The 21,410-nt window shown below is 38.2% G+C and overlaps 1 protein-coding gene across 1 annotated transcript in view; it reads left to right on the top strand.

Moving 5' to 3' along the window:
* The first annotated feature begins 6,168 nt into the window (after nucleotides 1-6,168).
* The window catches only part of cpne2 (copine II), a 71,104-nt gene continuing 55,862 nt past the window's right edge, over nucleotides 6,169-21,410 (top strand). The window contains exons 1-2 of the mRNA XM_057836414.1: nucleotides 6,169-6,419; nucleotides 11,491-11,670. Coding sequence (XP_057692397.1) covers nucleotides 11,494-11,670 — 177 coding nt within the window. The 5' untranslated portion in view covers nucleotides 6,169-6,419; nucleotides 11,491-11,493. The remainder of the gene's footprint in view (nucleotides 6,420-11,490; nucleotides 11,671-21,410) is intronic.

Below are 21,410 nucleotides of genomic sequence, written 5' to 3' on the forward strand. Positions count from 1 at the left end.
TCCACTTTTAGAAAAAGGTTTGGCGCTATCTACTGTAACTACTGACAATCATTTGGGGTGAGAAGTTTGAAGTATGCAGTGCAACAAAATCTGATTAATATACAAAATATGGACGTATGGGTTGGATTGCATGTATGGGTTTCACAGTACACTGTGACGAAATGGTGGGCCAAAAATATGTGCCCCTTTGCATTATTTTGCTTAGGGTCCCCAAATGGCCTGGGCCGGGCCTGGGCACAAGATGCCAGTTCACCAGTGGTATTTATCACTGAATGCAAGAAAGGTTGCCGACTGCTGACCACTAAATGAATAGAGAATCACTTGAATGGTTCGGGGTGGAACCAGGGGACAATAAACTGGTTTTGTCGGCGTAGGACTTGTAGAGCATTATTCTAACCATTTTTATTTATTAATTATTGCATTTAATTATTTATTTTACTGTCGTCAGTGTTTTGTCATTGTGTGACTGCTGAACTGATCAGTTATTATCAGTGTTGTTAATAACGGCGTTACAATATAACGCCGTTACTAACGGCGTTATTTTTTTCAGTAGTGGGTAATCTAATTAATTACTTTTCTCATCTTGGCAACGCCGTTACCGTTACTGAGGACGGAAAGGCATGCGTTACTATGCGTTACTACAGTATATTGGTCGAAAAGTCTGAGGGAGACGGACTCACCGAGACGACAGAGCAGAGCAGGAGTGTGGAGGAGGCAAGAAAGTTGTGACGCCAAGCAAACGCGATGCTAGGTAGCTCCAATAATACATGTTGTAGCCGATAGCCTGCAAACTACGCCCGCATGTTATGGTAGATATGGTAGACATGGTAGATATCACATGTACTGTATATAGATATAACTAGATGCAAAATGACAGACATGGCACTAAATGCGTTAGTAGACAGCCGCCATCTTGAAGCAGTAGACTTTTTAGGACGGCTCTGTTGTAGAGAACCTTCCTAGCGAACCTAAGTAACTTTTTATATAAAATACTTCTAAATCGGCAAAATCTTGACTTGAATCTATCTTTAAATGATGAAACAGTTTTAAAACTTTCATATGTCGAAAGTAGAGAGAAGGGAACTAATGCAATAATGGGAGCAATTCTAACAACTTTTAACAGTTGATTCAGGTTAAAGAGTAAATTAGGGTAAAGAATTGGGCTCGGGCCAATTGTACCCAAAAACCTTCACAAAAAACTTCACATAGTGTAGTCAATGTTTTTTTTTTTTTTTTTTTTTTTTTAATTGAGGAGAAAAAAAAAAGTAATTATCACCAATTACTTTGCCAAGTAACTAATTACTCTTACATTCAGGTAATTGAGTTACTAATGCAATTACTTTTTGGGAGAAGTAATTTGTAACTATAATTAATTACTTTTTTTCAGTAAGATTAACAACACTGGTTATTATAAAAGCAAAGATGTGTTAAAATTTACTTACAACTTCAATTTTAGCCAACAGGGGACGCAAAAACCAAAACTTTAATGAAAGCATCAATTTTTAAAGCAAGGATGTAATGCATAATTTTTTATTTTTTTTTTTAAACTAGCATTTTTTTTTTCTTTTAAATGTGTAAGCCTGCCCATGAGAGGTTTTTCTGTTTTGTCAGTCATGCAATTGTTAGACTTACGGCACATGTGTAATAAGTCTTCCACAAATTCATTAAGTAAAGTTCAGTAAACTTATCTCTTCGAGAATGTCTTGCTTTCCACACAGGGTCATAATGGGTCACTTTTGGACTTTTGGTACGTCAGAGATATACTGAGGAGAAGCAGCAATCATTTCTGGACAGCAGTATGGGTTGACATAGGCGGAGTTTGACTTTTGGGGCAGGGGGGTACAACATGTTGATGACCCCGAAACGCAGTGTCAGCAATAAAAATTAACTTACATGAATATTTATAATAATAAGTTGACATTGATCGTTTTTTTTTTTTGTTTCCCATCATTCTTGAGGGGAATTTTAAATCAGGCTTCTTAGGCAATACTTTTCGCCAACATTGTCATCGATTGAATATGGCACGCCCGCCGGTGTCGTGCTAATGTAGTTCAAATTGTATCCCCTGAGCGGAGCCATATGGAGGTAGATTTGTGTCTTTATCATTCAATAAAAAAAAAAAAAAAAGTTGCTTCAATCAAAATATATATTGTCAACAACAACAAAAAATCGCTTCAATAAAAAGAAAAAAAAAAGTGTTTGAATGTAAATATAAATTTGAAACACAATAAACTCCCCGAAAAATGCATGTGAAAGCTATTTTTCTTTGATTTTTTTTTTTTTTTTTTTTTTTTTTTTGGAAGTCGTTTGTGTTTGGGCCACATTGGCTAAGACATTTTTGTCTTTATTATTCAATCAAAAAATAAGTTGCTTAAAAAAATATGTTTAAAAAGAAAAATTCCTTCAATCAAAAAAAAAAAAAAAAAAAAAAGAAAAAAAGTTTTTGAATGCGAAAAAATATTTGAGATTGAAAAATTTGCATTCGAACATTTAATTTTTAATTGAAAAAGTTTTCTTTGATTGAAGCTATCCTTTTTGTGTTTGTGCCATATTACTGTAAGGGTAGGACATTTGTGTCTCAATCATTTAATCCCTAAAAAAGTTATATTTATTATCTTAAATATTTTCAATCATAGAAAAAAATCATTTGAAAATAAAATTGCCCTCCTTTAATATTTTTTTCTTTTATGAAAATTATATGCAAAGCAAATGACCGTCTAAGGTGCTAGTCACATGATCTGTTCGAAAAATAATTTTGACCCACTATAAAAATATACTTTTTAGGGCTGTCAAACGATTAACATTTTTAATCGAGTTAATCACAGCTCAAAAATTAATCGTAATTAATCGCAGTTCAAACCATCTATAAAATATGCCATATTTTACCGTAAATTATTGTTGGAATGGAAAGATAAGACACAAGACGGATATATACATTCAACATACTGGACATAAGTACTGTATTTGTTTATCATAACAATAAATCAACAAGACTGCATTAACATTACTGACATTCTGTTAAAGCGATCCATGGATCGAAAGACTTGTAGTTCTTAAAAGATAAATGTTAGTACAAGTTATAGAAATTTTATATAAAAACCCCTCTTAATGTTTTCGTTTTAATAATATTTGTAAAATTTTCAATCAAAAAATAAACTTGTAGCTTGCCATTGTTGATGTCAATAATTACACAATGCTCATGGGACTGAAACCCATAAAATCAGTCACACCCAAGCGCCAGCAGAGGGCGACAAAACACCAAAAAACACAAGTAACAAGTGGACATGACACTGTGATGTCATTTTAATCTGTTTGAGCGGGCATGTTCGTAAAATTCGTCAAACATTTTTACGTGATTAATTCAAAAAATTAATTACCGCCCATTAACGCGATAATTTTGACAGCCCTAATATTTTTTTGTTAATTTCATTCATTTTTGTTGCAGTTTTATTGATTTACTATTATTATATATATAGGAAAGTCAATTACATGCAATGACAATTTTTGGCCACCAGAGGGGTCCACTTATGTGAGTTGATGGTGCCAAAATAGGCTAAAGTATATTTTGTTTACATAAGAAAACACTCTCTATTCAGTACACTGTGGTTCAGATGGACGAACAGACCGAGCGACAGACAGACTTATTTTTGGTTGGTTGTATGCAGAGGTGCATAGAGTAGCCAAAAACTATACTCAAGAAAATGTAACGTTACATCAAAATAATATTACTTAAGTAAAAGTAAAAGTAGTCATCCAAAAAAATGTACTCAAGAACAAGTAATAAAGTATTTGGGGAAAAGAATACTCAAGTAATGAGTAACACTGTGAGTAACCGCTTACAATGTTTGATTATTATTTTTTTTTTAACAGTGGTATTTTTTTTTCAGCACATTTATCTATATGAATAATAATTGTTATACTGTACAATAACCCATAAAAAATACACGCACAAAAAAAAAAAATCATTGAATTACGGTGAGAGAAAATAAATTACAGAAATGAAGCATAGATAATACATAGAGCATGAGAGCCCTCTAGTGGAGAAATTAGTTCCTAGTTTGAATGGTTAAATAGTGAATACTTCTTTTAAAGTTCTGATTATGTGGTTAAGAGGACCATATCTCTGGTTTTCCATGGTCAATCGGTGCCAAATAAAAACTGGGAGAGAGGTTAAAATCTGCACTTTCGAGTAATGTTGATGGCAGCACTTAATTTTTTTACTGTGTCTTAAAAACACCACATGATTGAACAGTTCGGCGTGATCATAGAACGGCAAGCTGAAGTCTGATTGGTATAATGGAGTCATGTGACTATCATTAAAACATCTCACTGATGAGACTGGTAGAGCTACTGTCAACATGGCTGGCAAAAAAGTAAAATCCATTATGTAGAATAGAGAGGAAAAATGTAACGACAAGTGTAGCCCAAAGTAGCGGAGTAAGTGTAGCATTTCTTCGTCACAAATCTACTCAAGTAAAAGTAAAAAAATAAGGCTTTGTAAAACTAAACTTAAAAATATTTTTTTTCTCAAAATGTTACTCAAGTAAATATAACGCTTACTACCCACCTCTGGCAAAAAAAAAAAAAAAAATGTGGGCAGCCATGTATTACAGAATGTCTCAATCCACACCAAAAAAAAACGACGTTTAAATTAAGCTTGAGAACGATAAACCGATACAAACGGATATCCGGTTTTACGGGTGAGAGATACAGCTGTATCGATAGTAAAGTTACCATTCGACAGTAATTAGCCATTAAATATTCAATGAATGATAGAATTCGGCTATCGCGAGCACAAGAATCGGCTTCTAATGCCTAGTTCAATCCATTGCTTAATATGATAATAATTTAGCTTTTAACTCACAATCTGCGCTTGTGTCATTTACTACACAGCGCACTTAGATTGTGGCCGCCGTCGTGGTTGCCTCAACTTCCCATTCATTTCGGCAGAACCGTTAGTAGTCGCCGTCATTACCTGATCGTCTAGGACGTGTCATAACAACGCGAGAGCTAACAAAACCACTGTAACGCACGCTCCGTAGCGTTTTCTTCACAACCCAAAACGAAAGTAGAAGTGGCAACGAAGCAATATGCTAAATCAATGGACAGTGCGCACCACGCCAGCGACGTGCAGCGATTCATTTTCAACGCACCCAGGAAAACAAAAGTCGGACTTTGAAGTGACGAAGGCAGCCAGATCTGTTCGCATGGGACAGATCTAGTGTGAAGCGGTACAGAGATCGCGAGTTTTTAACCCTGAAAAATAACCCACTACAATGGTGGAAAGGGCAGCACGATCTGCTGGAGATATTGTTTCCACGAAACGCAGTCTACTTAAACATGAACATGTGGATCAGTTGATCTTCCTCAAGAAAAATCTGCCCTTCAAAAGAGATATAGACAGTGATGAGGAATAAAAAATGTGGAAGCACAGGCATAAGTGAATGACTTTGCTGTGTATAAGGTTAAAGTAATGATTATAGACCTGTGTCTAAAATGCCATGTTTTTATTCGCCCAGTTATACCAGTGGTAAAGCATAATTTATTATTTATTTATGATAACACTAACAGGTTTAATTCTTTTTTTCAAGAGCTGCTGCATATAATATTTTTTGCTTGCTAGACGTTTACGTTGGAAGTTTGCACTTAAATTACTTACCTATTGTGTTTAAAACACCAGGAAATACAGTAATTAAATTATTGCACTTTATTGTTGTCTGTCACTGGAGTTCTATTGTATTATCAATCCCATCCAACAAAATGACGGTCATATAGTAAGCCTTATTTTTTTTCTCATAAAAAAAATAAAACATAACATTGGTATGAAATTTTGTTGTTTAATTTTGCTATTAAAAAATGTGGTCTTTTTTATATTTTTAAAATAATGTACGAACACACTCAACAAATGTTTCACTCTGTATCGAACCGTATCATTCTTAAACTGTATCGAATTGTATAGAATTGCTCGGCCTAAAAAATATATCGTTTTTTTAATCGAATCATAACCTGTGTGTCTAGATACATATCGAATCGGCTTCATAACAGAGATTCTCAACCCTAGTTTAAATGCGGTTTTACCACAAGGCGGAACGACTTTTATTTTGACGGCTGTGTTGATATACTTCCTGTAACTCACTGCATAATTTTTAATAACTTGGTGCAGCTCGCTGTCAGTGGTGGAAAAGGAGCGTGTCTTTCCTCAAAGGATGATTTAACTATCAACTGGGTTTTTTATTATGCCGAATACAAACATGGCAATTGCGCCATCCCTTTTCAAAACAGCTCAATGAAAGAAAAAGTTTGAAGCGAAAGCTAATCCTCTGCGCGCAACTAAATAATTTGTCCCAGAAAGAGCAGAACAGAGAAGTTGGACGTCATTTTCCCCACTTCTTTCTTTTTTTCTATTTATTCAAACCAAGGTAAGCGTTTATTAAATCGCAGCTCAATTGTGCAGTGTACTGGATAAAGAGGGTAAATGTAAGAAGATGAATATCATACGAAAATGTAAGGCATGCTTGTTAAGTGCGTATATGCACGTGGTTTGTCGTGAAATGCTGGGCGCAAATTGGGGTTTTGTTGACGACAAATTGAATATCGTGTGAATATAAGTACGATCGGAAATATTCAGTTATATTGCTGTCATCCATGCCCAGCTCATCTTCTTTAGCAGAAACTGTCGCTGTGGGCAGGTGACTTTTACAATAGGTGTGGATGTGTGACTGTAAGTGTAATTCCTCAACTGAGAGGTGAAGAAGAAAAAAAACAACAACATGTGACTTCTGCATAGTCTACAGCACTTAAATATGTCGTTGGAAATCTACCACACTTATAAATTGCAGGACCAGAGAGATCATGAGGATTTGATTTTTATGCATTGATGCTAAATAGTCTGTATGTAAACAATGTAATATGGAATATTATGAGGAGGAGGAGGTGTCTAGCGTTTCTATTGTATACTGCTGTATGATATTATTTGTATAATATTCCCTATCATGTATTGTGAGGTGTTAAGTCCTTGCCTGCCATTGACGACGATAGACGTCAAAATTCATTTCAACTGGAAGGGTTATCAGTGATTACTCTCTGCCAGCCCTCCCAGTTTATCGCTGTCAATGGCAGTGAATAAATTAAAATCTCTCACTCTCATTTGACACCAGGTGAGCAGCAGGTGTTTTGTAAAAAAATGGGAATTTCACTGTGCCTTTAGTACATCACCACTACCAGTGTGACATCACAAGGGCAGGATCATGTTGGTGATGACACATTATGTATCTTAGCAACAGACAGCATCCTCTTGCTGTTCTTCTGTGAACAAATTCACCCTTATGGACATGAAGTGCTGTTGCTACATTTTTCGACAGAGGTATCGAGGAATCAAATCCCATTCGGTTTGCATACGAATGGTTGTCTGTCTCTATGTGGGCCCTACGGACTAACTGGTGACCAGTTTAGGGTGTAGTCTGACTTTTGCCTCAAGTCAGCTGGGATGGGCCCCAGCACCCTACGTCCCTGTAATGATTAAAAATTTATATAGATTGCTTTCAACAGACATCAACTATGTATTTGGGAAAAAAATTAAGAGTATTTCCTTACTGCAATCAAAACATCAGTTTTTACTACGCCATGTTTTATGCTTTCTTTCTTTTTTTTTTAAGCTTTGCCATTGCCATGATGTATGCACAACTACAGTACGTAATGTTGTACAACCCCAATTTTAATGAAGGTGGGATGTTGTGTTAAAGTGCCTGCGACAGCATTAAAAAAAATCTTAAATAGCATTATTATGTGAATTAGAATCATATTTTGAGACAATTCGACAATATGCAACAATTTGGCAAAGAGCAGATGACGAGAAATTAGTCTTTTAATCTGCTGTTTAGACCCGCCTGTCATTATAGCCCTCTAGCGTCCCCAGCTGGATGATGACGTCGGCAGGGTCACGATTTCATTTGATGTAGAATTCAACCCAATGAGGGGGAAGATTCAGAACAAGGAAAAAAGACATCGAGCAGCAAAATGTCATCATTGTTTCAATCTCCCTACTCCAATATTTTTACAGGATATTCTTGTTATTTAAGTATCTTTCCCCAATTGCTAAATAAATGTTACGGTCATGACAAATAACAGTCTTATGCTAAATTGAATATAAAATATTAGAAATGCATTTATTCAGTACGACATGGCAAAATTACTCCATAATAGTCAAAACTGTCAACTTCTTGCACCTCCCGAACGATATTTTATGTCACCAGAGTTAGTCCGGCTTTTGTCATTTCATTGCCCTGGCTTTGGAGAGCGTAAACAAACCAGGAGGGGTGACAGATAGCCGACATACTAACCCGAACAGATCGGCGTTTCCAAGTTTTATAATTGCCTTTCGAAGCAAAAAAATCGCACAAAACTACCCCGGATCATATCATACGGCGGTGGGGTTGTCGATAGTCTTCACCGATCGGCACCTACCCTGGCGAGCAAGTTACAGCTCGTCGTTCCCCTGCTGCGGGCGGGAGAGCTCGTTTGCCGGGGAAGCAGCTGGAGAACGGCCGCCGGACAAACCAGCTGACGTCGGAGCGGGGCGCTGCTCGTGGCCAAGCCGAGGAAAGCACATTCTGCTAGACCTATTTCCGGTTGACACCATGTTGGTGGCCTGTTGACCAGGGAGAGAGGGGGTGGGGGAGTCTATAAGCTAAATGATTGAAATGGGTAGAGTGTACACAGGAGGAAAGCACATTCTCAGCAGGCACGCGAATTGGGCCGAGCATGCTGGATCGGCCATCCAAACTGGCCGACGTCGGAGCGGGGCGCTGCTCGTAGCCAAGCTGAGGAAAGCACATTCTCGCCGGGCAGGCCTTTATCGTCAGCCACGTGACCTTTTCGGTGGACATTTGGTGTCCTCGGTGGGGTATTTTCACCCACAAAATGCAAGCCATCTGCTTATTAAAAAGTGTGCCATGATTCCAGTATTTGACATAATATAAAAGACATCGATTACTCACCTCACAATGGTCCCACGGTTGTCAGACTTGTTTTGGCTGATATCCGAGGTGAACGGGAAATTTGTGAAACCCAAAAAGGCCAACACGCCTCTCCATGGTGCAGCAACAAAAGCCTGCAGCACATAGGGCTCGCGTGATGTGAAAAATAAACGAAATAATCCACAAAATGGGCTGAATCTGCAGTTGTTCTGCATACTGTAGTATTGGCTGTATACTGAAGATGATTATCCCACTGACGTCACATTCGCTGTCTTCGCCAAACCAGGAAGTCGCTCATTTTCATTGCACAGAATTTAAAAAATTGAATAAATATATTAATCGCTTCCACACATATCCAAACGGTCCATTTCATTCAGAAGCATAAAATACCAGGTGAAATATGAAATAAATATGCTTTTTGCTGTCATAGGCACTTTAAACATAAAATAAACAGATTACAATAATTTGCAAATCAAGTTCAGCCTATATATATTGGAATGCACTACAAAAACAAGATGCTTAATGTTCAAAATGATAAATGATATTAATTATTTTGTTTTTAGAAAATAATCATTAATTTAGGATTTTATGGCAACAACATGTTCCACAAAAGAGACAGAGAAAGTTGAGGAATGTTCATCAAACACCTGTTAGCAACATACCACAAGTGAACAGGCTAGTTGGTGGGTATAAAAGACGTTTTTCTGAATTGATCAGTAATTCACCCTTAAAGACGGGGTTAGGTTGACCTCTTTGTGAACAAGTGTTAGTGTGGAAATAGTCCAGAACAGTTTATGGATAATGTACCTCAACGTACAACTGAAAAGTTTAGGAATTTCATCATTTATGGTCAGAGGTGGGTAGAGTAGCCAAAAATGTTACTCAAGTAAGAGTAGCATTACCTAAAAATAATATTACTCAAGTAAGAGTAAAATTAGTCATCCAAAAAATGTACTCCAGTACAAGTGAGAAAGTATTTGGTGAAAAGAATACTCAAGTAATGAGTAACATTGTGAGTAACTGCTTCCAATGTTAGATTTTTTGGTTGTTTTTAAATAATAATAATTATTATTATAATTAATAAAAAGTTATTTAAAATGAACTGTTATTATTATACTGTACTATAACATACATAACCACATTAAGCCAAATATTTTATTTTATTTTTTTTAATCAGTGAATTCCGGGAGAGAAAAAAAATCTGCAGAACTGAAGCATCATTCATCAAAAGAGCATGAGTGCCCTCTAGAGAAGAAAATAGTTCCCAGTTTGAATAGTGAATAGTTCCTTCATCGTTCCTATAAAGAAATTAAAAGGATTATACTAGTATATCTGGTTTTCCATGGTCAATCAGTACCAAATAAAAACTGGGAGAGGGGTTAAAATTCGTGTTTTCGAGTCATGTTGAGGGCAGTGCTCTATACCAAATGCATATTTTTTTACGGTGCTTTAAAGACGCCACGTGATTGAACAGATCGGCGTGATCATAGAACAGCAAGCTTGAGTCTGATTGATGTAATGGAGTCATGTGATTATTGTTGGGACGTCTCATTGGTAAACTGGTATAGCTACTGTTGTCATCGCTGAGTAAAAAAAAATGAAAATGTAAAATCTAATATGTACAATAAAGAGGAAAAGTGTTTCGACTAGTGTAGCCCAAAGTAGCAGAGTAAGAGTAGCGTTTCTTCTTCACAAATTTACTCAAGTAAAAGTAAAAAGTATGGCATAGTAAAACTACTCCTAGAAGTACATATTCCACAAGAATATTATTCACGCAGATGTAGTGGAGTAAATGGAAATGCATTCCTACCCACCTCTGTCCATGGTACATATTATCATAAAAAAGTTCAGAGAATCTGGAGAAATCACGACATGTACGGTAAGCAAACAGCAAGGCAGAAAAACCTTACTGATTAATTGCATTAATTACAAAGTAGTTGCAGACTTATTTTTGCCTGTAAGTTCTGAGTTAGCCAGTAGAGGGAGCCGGGATCATTTTGAAGTTGTTTGATTTGTAAATATAAAGTTGCTGATCCAAACATCCATTGATTTGTACATGAAAACAATGGAACTTGTCAGGGGTGCTCAAAATTGTGCTCAGTTTTCCATATCACTGTACAACTTCTATTTAACACATAATGACAAACTACTGTACTCTATGCATGGATTATGTACAGTATGTGGCTTACAAAATGTAACAATAAGTAAATAAATAAAAATAAATAAAAGTAACTCACTTTCACAAAGTGCACAGTTTCATCAAAGCAATTTATTTACAGTTTGAATTGAAAGCAAAGTAATTTAAAGCGCAATGGCCAATGTAGTCAACTAATTCTTTGTAAACATCAATCACATACTTCAAGTTAGTCCTCTGAACAAAAACATCATGATGGTGTGTATACCAAGTTTATTTTATTAATTTTACAGTACATCAACTGATTTTAAATGGACTTTTTTTTACTTTTTGAATTTTTTTTTTTTTTTAAATATTCAGTCTGACTTTTTGTGTCTTCAGACAATGGCCTACACTTTGGGCTCAGTCATTGAGGGCCAGACACGTGGTGTAGGACCTCAGCACTGTATCACACGGGTGGAGCTTTCTGTTACTGCTGCCAATCTTCTGGACCGCGATGTAGCCTCAAAGTCTGATCCATTTTGTGTTCTCTTCCATGAAGTGGATGGAAACTGGATGGAGGTAAGAAATAGGGAGATTGAAATAGCTTGTGTGTTTTAGAAATATTAAATTAATTGAGAGGATTTTTTATTTTTTTCATACCTCCTAAAGTGAGTACACACCTCACGTTTTGTAAATATTTAAACACTGAAGAAATAACATTTTTACAACATTGTTATAATATACAGTACAAGTCAGTCTAAATTAACTTTCCCCTCAAAATACCTGTATTTTCATATAGAGCCATTGTCGAAACCATCCACAATGAAATCAAGTACACCCCAAAGGGAAATCATTTAAATTATGGCCAAAGTATTTTGGAAGCTAGAGACCTTACTTTTTGAGAATGCCCCACAGTTCTTCACTCAGATTTAAGTCTCAGTCATTGTTCATTAGCTGCTGTTTGTGAGGAAGTATAGTGCTACCTAAAATATACTTTAAGGCTAAACCAGAAAACACAAGTTCAGTTATCGGCAATACAAAGCCCCACTATTGTTTTTTGGCAGCCCTTTTAATTTTTGTCTTAGTCTTAGTTTTATAGGACGAAAATACTTTTTAGTGTTAGTCATATTTTAGTCATTTCAAAATGTTTTCGTCTTCGTCTAGTTTTAGTCGACGAAATCTCATACAAATTTCGTCTAGTCCTCGTCGACAGTTACTGAAAATATGTTTGTAAAATTCAAGTTGAAAAATTTAGACCAAAAATAAATAAAGGTTTCCAACAATTTCGAATTAACACAGATAAGCACATATTGTAGCATCTACAAGGAAAACTTTCTGATGACCACTCAGCAAAGACCTTTAATTGCTTGAGCAACATTGCATATTTTTTCATCTTACCGTGTTTTGAAACAAGCAAGATGCAGCACAGCCTACCTTGAGACACATCCTAAACTCCATTGAAGGGGTAGATGCACAGCACATCGACATGAGTGACACGACCCAAACAGTGCCACAAGGCAAGCTGACGTACTCCACGTACAATATGAAACTGTCACGCATTGTGAACATATGACAGAAACAATGTTGCATTTTTGTCTCGAATTGTATCGAAAACTGCCAATTGTCTCGTTATATACTAGTCTCTCTGGCCATGATTTTGGCTCGTCATTGTCAAGTCATCGTCATGAAAAACTTGTTCGTCTATGTAATATTTTCGTTATCGTCATTGTTGATGAAAACAACACTGCAAGGTAAAATGATCACCGATCATGCAGAAACTGGCTGATTACAATCTATAGATATCAACGTAATTGACTCAAAAGCCCAGGTCTGCGGAGAACAGTGTGCCAGTTTGCAGGCTAAAGCCTGAGTTATGCTTCTGCGTTGCGTTGACGGCGAAGCAACGATGTAGATCCTACGCTGTCAATGAGCAGTCAAAGTTCTGAGGCAAGGGAACGCGTTGCTCTGTAATTCACCGCCAAGCCACTAGAGGGGTGTGGGGTTGTGATTGTACGGTTTTGGGGGACTTGTCGACTTCCTCTAGTTTTCTTCCAGTTACACAACAATGCCAAAGGAGATGAAACACTTGGATTTGAATCTTCAGCTCATCAACATTGAACAACAAATGGTGATCATACAAATGTTGCACAGTCGACACAGAAGACGGTTGCGGAGGTGGTCTGTCCGACTGTTGACGCCACACAGAGACTGGCAGTCACATTACGAGTTCTAGCCTCGGGTGGAAGCCGGCAAGCTGCGTTGTCCAGCGTTATGTCCGATTTCTTTGCCATGTCCTACAACCAGCCAGTGGGAAGCCATAGCAGATTTCTGCCAGTCATGAAACTTCCCAAACTGCGTTGGAAGCCTGGATGGTAAACACGTTATCATAAAAGCATCGAGGCACTCTCAATCAGTGATGATGTATCAAGTGTGTGAACTGTCTGTTGTTGAAATTAAGCATCAAAACAACTCCTTTGACACCAAACCTGTGCTCTATTCTTCATATACTTGAAGTGTAAAATGTAAATAAGTCACAGACTCACAGCAAAGATATGTACAAAATAAATGATAAAGTGCACCAACCAAAATTACAACATAAAGTGATTAAAAAGCTGGCAGTTTTTGGCCGGCAATGGTCACTGCTAATGTGGCCATTCGCTTCCGAACACACACATTCTTGCCTCGGAGGTTCTTCTATTTTTTTAAGCATGCACTGACCTCCAGCCCCGTATTTTCAGTAATCTCCTTCCATGAATTGCTTGCCATTTGGCAATCTTTATAATGCCTTGACGAAACGTTTTACAGGTGTTCGTACTTGCGGTCCTCTTCGATGATCCTCTCGTCAGCTTGGTCCATTTTTGAATGTAGCGCAAGAATGGCGGTGATTTCGCGCTGAACCGGAAACAACAGTCTGAGTGAACCAGTCACAGTCCATTTACGTCACCACGCGTTGACTTGATGCGTAGTCAGGATTTTGTAGAAGTGCACATCAGGCTACGGTGGAGGGTCGTAAATCGGGTCTGGCTTGACGGCGTAAGTCTGCCGCAGAAGCATAACTCAGCCACTTCACAATGCTTACTATGACGGCCAAGTATTCTTTTATATAGCACTCTATGATCATTCCACTCCGAAAACATTGACCTTTTCCTTTTAAAGGGTGCTGATGAATGGATAATATGACATGGTGTCAATGGGACACATCAATATAATGGGAAGAAAATCACGTCAAATGTTTCCAAAAGGTTTTGGATTTTCAAAAAAATACTGTATACAATAATCCCAGCTTTCCCCCTAAGTGGTCGCCATTAGCAAAACAGCCGATTCATTTGTTAGTTAGATTAGCCACACTAGTTTAACACCGGATGAGCTTTCTGACACAGCCCACAAGCGGAAATCGAACCCATGCCACCACAAACAGCAGCCGGGCTCTAAGACCACAGAGCTAACGCCCACACAAATACAATGCATACAATGTATGTAAAATTATCAAAATGGTAATTTTTTTTTCTGTTTAAGTACAACATCAAGCAAATGTATATATTTGTATGTAGCATTCTGTTTCTCAACCTTTTGAGGCAATCATTGCGTTCAAACAATTTCTGTAAATCATGACTGCATGGATCAGCTGTCTGCTCAGATGTTCAGAAAGACTTATTATAGATCTCTTTATTCTTGATAGTTTTTGTTCTCTAGAACCCATGATGTGATATTAAGTTTTCTGTCTCATACTACTCACTGGAGGTGCGGTAGCTTGAGAAGATTTCCTTAAACATAGCTGCAGCAATCAGACCAAGTTAATAAAACGGTTTAACACGACAGATTTCATGTCAGGTCTTACCATTGTCATCCGAACAAGTTGATTGCACACATTCAGCGTCCAATTTGGAAGGGCTATATTTTGAAAAGGGACTTTTTCTTGGTATCAGCTGGGATAGGTCACTGTATAGATAATGAAATGCTTTCCTTAGGCCCAGTACCTGCCTCGATCTTGTCAGAATACCTGCAACCAATGCCCTTAAGAAGAATATATGAGAGAGAACTGATGAAAGGATAGAAATGCACAGTTGCTGCCTGATTCATGGAGAGACACACCACTAAAAATAAACAATTTTATCAGCAAATCTTTTGGAAGGCAAAACAAATTTATGTCAAGGAATACCTGGTGGGCTCCAAACCTGTAGAAAATACCTATAAACATGCACATGTACATTTAACATGTGTTTGACAGGATAAAAAAATGTCTTAAATAGCATTAATATGTTGAATTTGACAGTTCGATTATATACAACAATTGGCAAAGCGCAGATGATGAGAAATTAGTCTTTTAATCTGCTGTTTAGCCACGCCTACCATTATAGGGCTCTAGCGTCCCCAACAGGAGGATGACGTCGGCAGAGTCATGGTTTCAGCTGATTTAGAATCCAGTCCATTGAGGGGGAATTATTCAGAATGAGGAAAATGCGACGAAGAGAGCAGCAAAATGTCATTGTTTCAATCTCTCTACTCTTATATCTTTACAGGATATTCTGTTTATCCAAGTATTTTTTTTCCCAATTGCTAAATAAATTGTATTTTCATGACAAATAACAGTCTTGTGCTAAATGAAAAATGAAATATTAAAAATGAATTTATTCAGTTCGACATGGCACAATTACTCCATAATGGTCAAAACTGTCAACTACACCTTTACTGTCACACCTTCCGAACGATATTTTATGCCACCGTAGTTAGTCAGGCTTTTGTCATTTCCCTGCCCTGGCTTTGAAGAATGTAAACAAACCAAGAGGTGTGACAGCTAGCCGACATGCTAACCCGAACCGAGTGACGTCTCAAAGTCTATTTTTGTTTTCGAAGAGAAAAATCACACAAAACTAGCCCGGATTATTTCACACGACGGTGGGGTCGTCGATTGTCTTCGCCAATCAGCAACCCGCCCAGCGACGAGCAAGTTACACCTCGTTGTTCCCCTGCTGTGGTAAGGAGAGTCGCTGTATTCGCGGCCATTTTAACACAAAGTTGCAATTTCTGATGGGGTGGCAAATTTGACAGAACACCGGGCACACGAAGAGGGCAATAAGCCGAGTATAAAGCCCTCCTCGCGGTGGGGGCTGGGGTTCGACAAGCCGCCGGCCGACGGCCGATGGCCGGCGGCCGGCGTGGCATTCTCAGTGGACAAGGAGCATTGTCAGCCACAAAATGCAAGCCACCTCCGTATTAAAACGTATGCCATGATCAGTGTTGTCAGTAACGCGTTAGTTAGTAACGCGTTACTGTAATCTGATTACTTTTTTCAGTAACGAGTAATCTAACACGTTCATTTTTCTACACCAGTAATCTGATTAAAGTTAGTTTCCTTAGGGTCTCTGCGTTACTATGTTTTCATTGCCTTAACGTATGTAGAATGAAGAATATTGTAGTCATGTACGAAGAGCATTTTGAATAGAAAATGCTAAAATAAAAGGTTCCCCGTACGTGTTTCAACGACAATCTCTTAGCTAGTTCCTGTTTTGGTCTCGCGTTATGTGTTGTGGGACTGAGGCGGGTGGACATTCGCGCCGAGTGTTGAGACGTTGCGAGGGAATGTTGATCTGTGGATATCCATGAATGAAGGTGAGTATTTGTCCTTCATTCTGGAGGGTATCTGCAAAAGGTTGGACCCCTACACGAGTGGCCGTTTCGTAGCTATGCCGTTGCAACGATGGGCTGTCATCGCTCAAAGTTGGCAAGCTTTGTTTACATCATATGCGTGTTGCACATTTATGCCGTGAGGTGATGTGTTCGTTTATCATCTTTGCTATGTGTTGTAAGTCCGATTGAGTGTAAAGTGCTTAGTTGCCACCACGTTTTGTGGCCAAATTGACCGCGTGTGTACGGTGTTCTTCCGGGTTGGGTTATCGGAAAGTCAATTACATGTGATGACATTTTTCTGTTGTCATTCTTATGTTGAGGCGGCAAAGGGAGAAAAATGGGTAAAAGGTAACTTATAGATTACTTTTAAAGTAACTTAGTTACTTTGATAATGAAGTAATCAGTAAAGTAACTAGATTACTTTTTTGAGGCGTAATCAGCAATTAAATTACTTTTTCAAGTAATCTGTGACAACACTGGCCATGATCCCAGTACTTGACATAATACAAAACACAATGTTTATTCACTTCCTCGTAAGTCCAATGGTCCCACAGTTGTCGCACACTTGTCTTGGCCGATCTCGGGGTGAACAGGAACTTTCTGAAAACCAAAACGGCTCACACGCCTCTCCCTGATGCAGCTACAATAGCCTGCAGCCGTTTGGCTGGCGTGATGCGAAAAATAAACGAATTAATCCGCAAAATCAGCTGAATCCGCAGTCCATCTGCATGCTATAAAGCAATGCTGTATTGTGAGATGCTTACCCGAGTAACGTTAGATTCGCATTCGTCCTAAACCCGAGACTGGGGCCGGATGTTACTCATTTTCATGGCACTGGGTTCAAAAATTGAATATATAAAACGATCGCTTCCACCCACATCCAAGTGGTCCATTTCATTCAGGAGCATAATATACCATGTGAAATAGCTTTTTGGTGTCATACGGACTTTAAATGTTTAACAGATGGGCTGTCCTGTTATTATAGTATGATAGTGACTATAATTTACATTTACTTTCACGCTTACATTATGATGTAACATCATTAAATTATTCACATCATATTCAACAATATTTTCTTGTATTTATCTGAACGATTATTATGTAGTAAGTACACTGTAGTAACCTACAGTGTTTAGTTCTAAATCCTAATTTTGAAGCATTATTTTGGCTGTATGATGTCTGCTGCCTCAGAGCATCTTTTTTTTTTTTTTTTTTTAGCTGACCAACAAGACACACTAGGTTGCGTGTTTATGTGTGCTTGCTTGTGTGTAGGCGAGATCTTAGTAGTAGCTAGCTTACGGTCAGCGGGGCATGTGGTTCTGATGTGAAATTGCCAGCGGTTTCTATGGTAACTGATCAAGAAGCTAAATTAGCTTCTTGGTACTGAATTGTAGTCTAAACCTGCACTTGGAAGCTATCCACAGCACGCATAGAGTAGTTTAGCATATGCAGCAATTCACAGTTTTCAGTTTTTTTCTGCAATTATTTTGTCCCCCTCATTTGCCTACCGTCTTTTCTATGTCCTCATCGATCTTTGTCCTGTGAGATGGAGGTGTGAGACTCAGTTTTGTCCAGTGAGGAAATGGTAGAAAAGAGTCTACTGAGTCCATGTCAGAAGAAGAAACTCAGTATGTAATGCAGAAATTAAGACACGATAATAGATAAATGGTTCACATGGATGCATACTGAGACCTTCGGATGAGCAGGTTCTCAAAGTTCAAACTCAATTACTGCTATTGACATCTACAGCAGTAAAAGAGCCATGTTAACTGGGAAAGATAGAAGGTGAAAAAGAGACATAAGTATTTTAATGACTTTATTACAAACTGACAGTTTCTTCAACTCCAGGAGGAGGGGGAACTTGAGCAAATGTCCTGTAATGTATAGGTAGCAGTCCAGTTGATGGTGATACTTATTGTTTTGCAAGTAAACATGTACAAGCAGAAATCCTAAACTCATATATTTTCATAACCCATGAAAAATAAATGGTTCTTATCAGGATAACAACAGTAGGTGCAGCAAATATGTATAATACTTATCACGTTTTAAATGATGGCATCCAAGGTAAGCAAAAAGATATGGTAGAGTCTTGTCGACCAGTGTTTTGAATAGCTCATCATGTATCAGTAAATTTGCCTGTGAGTAAAGGGCCAATTAATTAGAGATTACAGTTCACAGTCTAGAGGTTTAAAGTGCGTATGGCACCAAAAAACATGTTTATTTCTCATTTCACGCGGTGTTTTATGCTCCTGAATGAAATTGATCGCTTAGATGTAGTGGAAGCGATCAATGTATTCAATTTTTGAATCCCGCGTCATGAAAATGAGTGACTTCTCGGGTTTAGGACGAATGCAAATGTGACGTCACCCGGCTCGGCATCTCACAATACAGCATTGCAGTATAGGATGCAGATGGACTGCGGATTCAGCTGATTTTCCGGATTAATTTGTTTATTTTTCGCATCACGCCAGCCAAACGGCTGCAGAAAATTGTTGCCACACCAGGGATAGGCGTGTGAGCTACTGTGGGACCATTGGATTTACGAGGAAGTGAGTAAACATCGTATTTTGTGCTATGCAAATACAGTGGTACCTCTACATACGATCACTTCGACACACGATCTTTTCGACATCCGACGTAAAATTTGAGCCGCCATTTGTTTCTACATCCGACGAGTTGCTCGAAATACGACGACATGACAGCACTGCAAACGAACGCACGGTGGATTTTCTTGTGTGAGAAATCAACACAGTTTTCAAAAAAAGTTGATACAGTTGGAGAAACAAGGAAAAAAGTGATGCTTACCTTTGAAATGAAGATGCAAGTTATAGAAAAATATGAGCTTGGTGTGCGCGTCCCTGAACTGGCTCAACAATACAGCTCCATGGTCCTCTTCCTACCACCGTTCGCCACTATTTATAAGTTAAGGTGACAATTATTATTGTGGTAACATTGCCAAGGAAATCGCCAGCTTCGTCACGTTTTTATCATTTATTTAAGAACTTATCCAACACAAAACGCCCATTGTCTTAAGCAGTTGACTGCTCTCAAGAAAACGAAAGTATTATCTCTACCGCACCGACCTATCTCACCGTGACGTCAGCTTCGCGGTGCGTTCAGGGACAGTAAAAAGTGTCCGCCATATTAGAATCCAATTCGTTACATTATTTACAGGAATAATTATTAATTCTTCTTCTTATTATTATATTATTCTGACTTATTTATTTATAACTTATTTGTTTTTCTATGTTTAATTGCCATTTGTAACAGTGCCAGCAGTATTTATTAAGAATTTAGTGTATGTTTTTAGGCTTTGGAACGAATTAATGGAATTATAATGTATTCCTATGGGAAAATCCTGCTCGACATACGACCATTTCGACTTACAAACAAGGTCCTGGAACGAATTAAATTCGTATGTAGAGGTACCACTGTACTGGGATCATGGCACACATTTTATTACGGAGGTAGTTTGTATTTTGTGGCTGATTGTGCACCGAAAATGCAACTCGGCCGACGACCAGCAGCTTATCGCAAACCCCGCTAGGAGAGCGCTATACTCGGTTTATTGCCCTCCTCGTGTGCCTGGTGTTCTGTCAAATTTTCAACCACATCAGAAATTGCAACTTTGTTTGAAAAATGGCTGCAAATACAGCGCTTACATAGTAAACACTACAAACTTTCTTTAAATAAAGGACTATTTACTTACGTTTGATCATGGACGAACATATAGAAAAGTTCAAACTGCCATGTTAGCTGCACAACAACTGCATGCCGGTCTCTGTTTAGATGTTCGCCGTGTGGTAAAGCATTATTTTACGCTATATTCGTGTTGATCATGCGCTCCTCCGACGTCAGCCGTTTTGTCCAGTGGTACCCTCCAGCTGCTTCCCCGGCGAGCTCTCCTGTCCGTAGCAATGAAACGAGCTGTAACTTGCTCGCCGCCAGGCGGGTTGCCGATCGGTGAAGACAATCTACAACCCAGCCGGCGTGTGAGATGACTCGGGCTAGTTTTGTGTGATTTTTGGCTTCAAAAAGCGAAAATAAGACTTGAGACGTCACTCTGTTCGGGTTAGCAAGTCGGCTAGCTGTCACACCTCTTGGTTTGGTTACATTTTCTGAAGCCGGGGCAGGAAAATGACAAAAGCCTGACTAACTACGGTGGCATAAAATATCGTTCGAGGTGCGACAGTAAAGGTGAAGTCGACAGTTTTGACCATTATGGAGTAATTTTCCCACGTCTTACTAAATAAATGCATTTTTATTATTTCATATTCCATTTAGCACAAGACTGTTATTTGTCATGACCATACCATTATTTAGCAATTGGGGCCAAATACTTAGATAAAAAGAATATCCTGTAAAATTATTGGAGTAGAGAGACTGAAACAATGACATTTTGCCGCTCTCTTCGTCACATTTTCCTCGTTCTGAATAATTGCCCCTCAATGGGTTGAATTGTAAATCAGATGAAACCATTACCCTGCCGATGTCATCCTCCTGTTGGGGACGCTAGAGCCCTATAATGGTAGGCATGGCTAAACTGTGGATTTTTTGTAATCTGCGCTTTGCCAAATTGTTGTGTATAGTCGAATCGTCTTAAAATGTGACTCTAAATCACATAATAATGCGATTTACTTTTTTTAATCCTGTCGTACGCACTTTAAAGGACTACCAGCATCAGCATCATA

Source organism: Corythoichthys intestinalis, chromosome 5 (assembly GCF_030265065.1).
Source record: "Corythoichthys intestinalis isolate RoL2023-P3 chromosome 5, ASM3026506v1, whole genome shotgun sequence".
Classification (NCBI taxonomy): Eukaryota; Metazoa; Chordata; class Actinopteri; order Syngnathiformes; family Syngnathidae; genus Corythoichthys; species Corythoichthys intestinalis.